The following is an 8,311-nucleotide window of genomic DNA, read 5'->3' on the forward strand; positions in this document are numbered from 1 at the left end:
GTTCTGATGGTTCTATTGGGTCTGATGGTTCTGATGGACCTGATGGTTCTTTTGGGTCTGATGGTTCTGTTGGTTCTGATGGACCTGATGGTTCTGATGGACCTGATGGTTCTGATGGTTCTATTGGGTCTGATGGTTCTGATGGACCTGATGGTTCTATTGGGTCTGATGGTTCTGATGGACCTGATGGTTCTGATGGTTCTATTGGGTCCGATGGTTCTGATGGACCTGATGGTTCTATTGGGTCTGATGGTTCTGATGGACCTGATGGACCTGATGGTTCTATTGGGTCTGATGGTTCTGATGGACCTGATGGTTCTGTTGGGTCTGATGGTTCTGTTGGTTCTGATGGACCTGATGGTTCTATTGGGTCTGATGGTTCTGTTGGTTCTGATGGACCTGATGGCTCTACTGGGTCTGATGGTTCTGATGGACCTGTTGGTTCTGATGGACCTGATGGTTCTGATGGTTCTATTGGGTCTGATGGTTCTGATGGACCTGATGGTTCTATTGGGTCTGATGGTTCTGATGGACCTGATGGTTCTGATGGTTCTATTGGGTCCGATGGTTCTGATGGACCTGATGGTTCTATTGGGTCTGATGGTTCTGATGGACCTGATGGACCTGATGGTTCTATTGGGTCTGATGGTTCTGATGGACCTGATGGTTCTGTTGGGTCTGATGGTTCTGTTGGTTCTGATGGACCTGATGGTTCTGATGGTTCTATTGGGTCTGATGGTTCTGTTGGTTCTGATGGACCTGATGGCTCTACTGGGTCTGATGGTTCTGATGGACCTGTTGGTTCTGATGGTTCTGTTGGGTCTGATGGTTCTGTTGGTTCTGATGGACCTGATGGTTCTGATGGTTCTATTGGGTCTGATGGTTCTGATGGACCTGATGGTTCTTTTGGGTCTGATGGTTCTGTTGGTTCTGATGGACCTGATGGTTCTGATGGACCTGATGGTTCTGATGGTTCTATTGGGTCTGATGGTTCTGATGGACCTGATGGTTCTATTGGGTCTGATGGTTCTGTTGGTTCTGATGGACCTGATGGTTCTGATGGACCTGATGGTTCTATTGGGTCCGATGGTTCTGATGGACCTGATGGTTCTGATGGTTTTATTGGGTCTGATGGTTCTGATGGACCTGATGGTTCTGATGGTTCTATTGGGTCTGATGGTTCTGATGGACCTGATGGTTCTATTGGGTCTGATGGTTCTGATGGACCTGTTGGTTCTGATGGTTCTGATGGACCTGATGGTTCTATTGGGTCTGATGGTTCTGTTGGTTCTGATGGACCTGATGGTTCTGATGGTTTTATTGGGTCTGATGGTTCTGATGGACCTGATGGTTCTGTTGGGTCTGATGGTTCTGTTGGTTCTGATGGACCTGATGGTTCTGATGGTTCTATTGGGTCTGATGGTTCTGTTGGTTCTGATGGACCTGATGGTTCTATTGGGTCTGTTGGTTCGGATGGACCTGATGGTTCTGATGGACCTGATGGTTCTACTGGGTCTGATGGTTCTGATGGACCTGTTGGTTCTGATGGTTCTGATGGTTCTATTGGGTCTGATGGTTCTGTTGGTTCTGATGGACCTGATGGTTCTGATGGACCTGATGGTTCTATTGGGTCTGATGGTTCTGTTGGTTCTGATGGACCTGATGGTTCTGATGGTTTTATTGGGTCTGATGGTTCTGATGGACCTGATGGTTCTGATGGTTCTATTGGGTCTGATGGTTCTGATGGACCTGATGGTTCTGATGGACCTGATGGTTCTATTGGGTCTGATGGTTCTGTTGGTTCTGATGGACCTGATGGTTCTGATGGTTTTATTGGGTCTGATGGTTCTGATGGACCTGATGGTTCTGATGGTTCTATTGGGTCCGATGGTTCTGATGGACCTGATGGTTCTATTGGGTCTGATGGTTCTGATGGACCTGATGGACCTGATGGTTCTATTGGGTCTGATGGTTCTGATGGTTCTGATGGACCTGATGGTTCTGTTGGGTCTGATGGTTCTGTTGGTTCTGATGGACCTGATGGTTCTGATGGTTCTATTGGGTCTGATGGTTCTGATGGACCTGATGGTTCTATTGGGTCTGATGGTTCTGTTGGTTCTGATGGTTCTGATGGTTCCATTGGGTCTGATGGTTCTGATGGACCTGATGGTTCTTTTGGGTCTGATGGTTCTGTTGGTTCTGATGGACCTGATGGTTCTGATGGACCTGATGGTTCTGATGGTTCTATTGGGTCTGATGGTTCTGATGGACCTGATGGTTCTGTTGGTTCTGATGGACCTGATGGTTCTGATGGTTCTATTGGGTCTGATGGTTCTGTTGGTTCTGATGGACCTGATGGTTCTATTGGGTCTGTTGGTTCTGTTGGTTCTGATGGACCTGATGGTTCTGATGGTTCTATTGGGTCTGATGGTTCTGATGGACCTGATGGTTCTATTGGGTCTGTTGGTTCTGATGGACCTAATGGTTCTGATGGACCTGATGGTTCTATTGGGTCTGTTGGTTCTGATGGACCTGATGGTTCTGATGGTTCTATTGGGTCTGATGGTTCTGATGGTACTGATGGACCTGATGGTTCTGTGGGTTCTATTGGGTCTGATGGTTCTGTTGGTTCTGATGAACCTGATGGTTCTGATGGGTCTGTTGGTTCTGTTGGTTCTGATGGTTCTATTGGGTCTGATGGTTCTGATGGACCTGATGGTTCTGATGGTTCTATTGGGTCTGTTGGTTATGATGGACCTGATGGTTCTGATGGTTCTATTGGGTCTGATGGTTCTGATGGACCTGATGGTTCTGATGGACCTGTTGGTTCTGATGGTTCTGATGGACCCGTTGGTTCTGAGGAACCCTGCCGCCGTTTGGCCCCGGCGTTGACGGACCCTCTCTCTGCCAGTCCGGTTCCTGTGGTTCTGCTCAGGCGGCTCCTCCTGCAGCCTCAGTAATTCATAACTCTGAGGCCCAAACTGGATCTTCCGGCTCATTATGAGTTTTCTTCGCTCTAATGTAAACATGAGCTCTCGTCATTCTGGGCTCTCCGGCCCTCATGGGGTCCAGCTGCTTTTCTCTTCAGCAAGGTTATAAAAATTCAGCCTACATGGCACACTGTGGTCATAACAGCATCGATAATTCATGCATGGCCATCTCAATATTTTCTTCTCTTGTTTGAAGAACTCGAGGTTCCTTTTGTGGAGGTGCCAGCTTCTGGACCGGCCCAGTTTCTCTTCAAACATCCCTAAACAATTAATGATGGCGGGCCACCAAGTCCATCATTAGGTGCAAATACAGCCACACTGTCATACGACATCTTGTTAGCATTTCAAAGACGACCCCCGCCTAGCCTCTCTCCTGCTCCACGCCGGTCGCTGCCAAGCCAAGCAGGTTTTAGTAATTCATGAAATTTACACTTGGGAGGTGAGACAACCGTCCTTCGCCCTCATTAGAGCATTTCTGTGATTTCTCATCACAGATTCTCTGACAAGTCGGCTCCGATTGCGGGTCGGACTCTTTTCATGAGCCAGCTGGCTTCTCATCATCCCACACTTCCTGTTCCTGCAGCGCACATCAGCCACAACAACCAGAGAAAACTAGAGAAAAACCAGAGAACAACCAGATAGAGAACAACCGGAGAGAACAACCGGAGAGAGAACAACCGGAGAGAACAACCGGAGAGAGAACAACCGGAGAGAACAACCAGATAGAAAACAACCGGGGAGAGAACAACTGGGGAGAGAACAACCGGAGAGAACAACTGGAGAGAACAACCGAAGAGAGAACAACCGGAGAGAGAACAACCGGATAGAGAACAACCGGAGAGACAACAACTGGAGAGAACTACCGGAGAGAGAACAACTGGAAAGAGAACAACCGAAGAGAGAACAACCGGGGAGAGAACAACCGGAGAGAGAACAACCGGATAGAGAACAACCGGAGAGAACAACCGGAGAGAGAACAACCGGAGAGAGAACAACCAGAGAGAACAACCGGAGAGAGAACAACCGGATAGAGAACAACTGGAGAGAGAACAACCGGATAGAGAACAACCAGAGAGAACAACCGAAGAGAGAACAACCGGAGAGAACAACTGGAGAGAACAACCGGAGAGAGAACAACCGGAGTGTCTACCTCTGCTCATGCCACTGGGCAACGGTTTCTTGGGAATCTCGGAGAAGCTGCTCCCATCCGGACTAGAACCTTTGACCTCCTTTTTGTCCATGCTGCTGAATCCACCTGGAGAGTAACAAGACACATGTAGATATTAGACAGGTAGATATTAGACAGGTAGATATTAGACAGGTAGATATTAGACAAGTAGATAGATGATAGACAGGTGATGATGTCGGCAGGTAGACTCTGTATCTGCAGCAGGACAAGAAGTGAAGCTGTTCTCTCTGGATCAACTTTCAAAGATTTTAATGTGATGATTCCAGGATGATTATAGTTATTTATACTATATATATAATACTTTATATATATATATATATATATATATATATATATATATATATATATATATATATATATGTCAACACGTTCTCGTGTTGGACATTTTTTTTATACTTATTACTCAAATTATTACTTATATTATTTTAACAATATATGTGGATTTTTTGTAATATTTCTCTTTTCTTTTCAACTTGTTTTGTTATGGTTCTGTGCAGAACTTTGGTTCCGTTTGGAACCTGTTTTTAAAGTGCTATAGAAATAAACTTGACCTTGACAAAGCCACTTGTTAGACTTGGTGGGAGCAACAGCATCAGCGGCGGGTTGAAAGGAGATTTGCTCCCGACTCCTGGGTCAGGGTCAAAGGTCAGCGCTGTTTGATGAAGGCCTGACTGTCTGTTGGAGCTGCAAGAAGTCGACTGAGTGTTCTCTGCCACATTTGATCCATTTCTGACCAAAAACTTCAGTTTTATTCAGAGCAGTGGATGGAAACAGCTCAAGTCTTTAAACCATTTATAGAAGTAACAATCTGAAAAGTGTGGCATGCAATTATATTCATCCCGTCTGCGTCAGAACACAGTAGAGCCTCCTCTGCAGCTCTGCTGGGTTCGTTCTCCTATAGATCAGACTGGATGGAAAACACCAGTTTTCTTCCCACAGAGTCCTGAATCTGGCCTAGTCAAAGTCCAAATTCAGATCTGGACTTTGACTAGGCCATTCTAACCCATGAGCCTGCTCTAAACATCCCATAACACCTCTGGCTGCATGTTGAGGGCAGTCTCCAGGTTTTCCTCCAGGACTGTCCTGGGGTAGATCTCTGCAGCTCCTCCAGAGTCGCCATGGCTGCAGCTATATTTCACGAGTCACTTGACTGTAGAAAGATTTCCAAATTGGACTCTCTTAAAGATTTGGGAATTGAGCTAGAAGGTCATGAACAAGCTCTGACACAAACTCCCAAAAGGAATTATTTTATTGACCTTAAAGAGCTTCTATCTGTAATATTCACTGATTATGACTGTTTAATAATTGTGGGAGATTTCAACATCCATGTCCAGAGAGGCACTTTAAAACTTTGTTCTGACTCAAGATGTTAAATCTGGAGCTGATGATCAGTCAGGATGTGACTGATGTTTGATCTATTCAGTTTTATCCATCAGCCAAACATTTCATCACTTCTTCAACACTCACCGGCCACTTTATTGGGTACACCTGTCCAAGTGCTCATTAAGGCAAATGTAGAATCAGCCAATCATGTGGCAGCAATTCAATGCATGTAGGCATGTAGCCAAGACGATCTGCTGCAGTTTAAACTGAGCATCAGAACGTGGAAGGTGATTTAGTGACTCTGAACGTGGCATGGTTGTTGGTGCCAGACGGGCTGGTCTGAGTTTTTCAGGAACTGCTGATCTGCTGATGAGTCTTGGTTTCTGCGGCGACATTCAGAAGGCCGGGTCAGAACATGAAAGCATGGATCCATCCTGCCTGGTGTCGATGGTTCAGGCTGGTGGTGGTGGTGTGGCACACTTTGGACCCATTAGTACCAATTGAGCATCGTGTCAACACCACAGCCTTGAGTATTGTTACTGACCATGTCCATCCCTTTATGACCACAGAGTTCCATCTTCTCATTGCTACTTCCAGCAGGATAACGCACCAAGTCATAATTCATCTCAGACTGGTTTCTTGATTTTGAGTTCACTGAACTCGACTCCACAGTCACCAGACCTCAATCCAATAGATGTGGTGGAACGGGAGATTTGCATCATGGATGTGCAGCCGACAAATCTGCAGCAACTGCATGATGCTATCATGTCAATCTGGACCAGACTCTCTGAGGAATGTTTCCAGTACCTTGTTGCATCAATGCCACCAAGAATTAAGGCAGTTCTGAAGACAAAAGGGGTCCACCTGGTACTAGCCATGTGTTCCTAATAAAGTGGCCAGTGAGTGTATTATAACCATCTAGAACAGTGGAGCCCAAAGTGGGTCCTGGAGGCCCGGATCCTGCATGTTTTATTCTCTCCCTGGTTTTAGTAACAACCTTCTCAGCAGGTCAATGTTCTCTAATGATCCATCATTGGATCCAGGTGTGTTAAACCAGGGAGAGACTAGAACATGCAGGATGCCGGGCCTCCAGGACCCACTTTGGGCCCCCCTGATCTAGATAATAATTTCCATTCTAAGATCTTTGATTCCACTGAACCAATGATACCTGAGAAAGAAAGACTGGTAGCCATCACTCCACACTAAACACAGGAAACATTCTTTACAGAAATAAACAGAAACACGAAAAATGCTGGAACTTTATTTTCAGCAGTGACAGAATCGCAAACTATCCAACCTGAAACACCTGAAACACCTGAAACATGACCTGCAATGGACTTACCAACAAATTTATAGAGAAAAATATAAAAATCAGAAGATTAATCTGCACATCCACACTAAGTCCAGTAGCAAAGCTAAAGCCAAACATAAAAAAATTACCCAATTTCAACTACTTAATTATAAAAGCCTAGAAGAAATGATAAATCAATGAATCTCCTCTTCCTATTGTCTGGATATCCAACCCACAGCTTTCTTTAAGAAAGTCCTGCTTTCATCCCAAATGGTCTGATCTCCACAGCCGCCTCTCATCAGGCGTTTTAACCGGTACAATCGTTCTGGATGAATCTCAGCCCATCGCCAACCTCCGTTCATCAGCAACGTTACTGGAAAATCTGTTAAACAGCCGCTTCCAGTCTGGTTCCCATGGTTACCGCAGCACTGAGACCGGCCTAGTCCAAGAGTTTAGTGACATCCATATAAACACAGACGGTGGAAGAACCACAGTGCTGGTTCTGGTTCTGTTGGACCTCAGTGTTGATCATGACATATTACTGAACCGACTGGAAAACTGGGTCGGACTCTCCGGTCCAGATCTCAACTGGTTCCAGTCCAACATGAAGAACTGGGATTTCTTTGTTTCAAAGCAAAACTTCTCATCAAGAGGTCAGAGGTCAGACGTCACATGTGGTGTACCCCAAGGCTCCATCCTAGGACTTCTCTTATTCTATATCTATATGCTCTCACTGACTCAGGTTACAACAGGAAATAAGATCAGTTACCATGACGACACAGATGATACACAGCTCACGTTATCTCAGTGAGATCTAGTGAAACTCATCCAGTCGCTTTGATTCCTGCAGCAGCGTCTGTCCAACAAATCAATCCTCCAGCTGCAGCTGATCCAGAACGCTGCTGCTGGAGTTCTGACCAGAACCAGGAGGATAGAGACATAAACCCAGTTCTCCAGAACTTCCACTGGCTCCCTGTAGCTCAAAGGATAAACTTTAAATCCTGTTAGTTTATAAATCACTGAACGGATCAGAACCACAACACATTAAAGATCTGCTGCTGTTGTATCAACCTTCCAGAACCCTCAGGTTCTGGTTCTGGTTCTGCTCTGCAGCAAACGAGGAGAAGCAGCTTTCAGCTTCTATGCACCACAAATCTGGAACAAACTTCTAGAAAACTGTAAACCAGCTGAAACACTGAGATCCTTTAAATCTGGACTAAAAACTCTAAAAGTTGTTTAGATTTGCTTTTGAAACCTAATCATGAAACATTGATCAATAATCTGATGTGACTGTAAAAATACAATAGTTGACTTTGTATTTTTGTGTTTTTATGATGTAAAGCTCTTTGAAATGCCTGAAAGGTGCTATACAAATGACCTTTGACCTGGTGACATCATAGTCACCAGGTCAAAGGTCACCATGGTGACCTGGTCCTCGTCCATCTGTAGCCAAGAAACGTTTACCCCCTGTATTTAAGGTCAATCTGTTTTGAGTAGAGTGGATATCTGTTTACTACT

At 45.3% G+C, this 8,311-nt stretch overlaps 1 protein-coding gene across 2 annotated transcripts in view; it reads right to left on the bottom strand.

The window, feature by feature from the left end:
• gli2a (GLI family zinc finger 2a) overlaps positions 1-8,311 on the bottom strand; it is a 74,763-nt gene that overhangs the window by 52,140 nt on the left and 14,312 nt on the right. For both annotated transcript variants that reach the window (XM_032567278.1, XM_032567279.1), the window contains exon 2: positions 4,141-4,245. In XM_032567278.1, the coding sequence (XP_032423169.1) occupies positions 4,141-4,231 (91 nt within the window). In that variant the 5' untranslated portion in view covers positions 4,232-4,245. The remainder of the gene's footprint in view (positions 1-4,140; positions 4,246-8,311) is intronic.

Source organism: Xiphophorus hellerii, chromosome 7 (genome assembly GCF_003331165.1).
Source record: "Xiphophorus hellerii strain 12219 chromosome 7, Xiphophorus_hellerii-4.1, whole genome shotgun sequence".
NCBI lineage: Eukaryota > Metazoa > Chordata > Actinopteri > Cyprinodontiformes > Poeciliidae > Xiphophorus > Xiphophorus hellerii.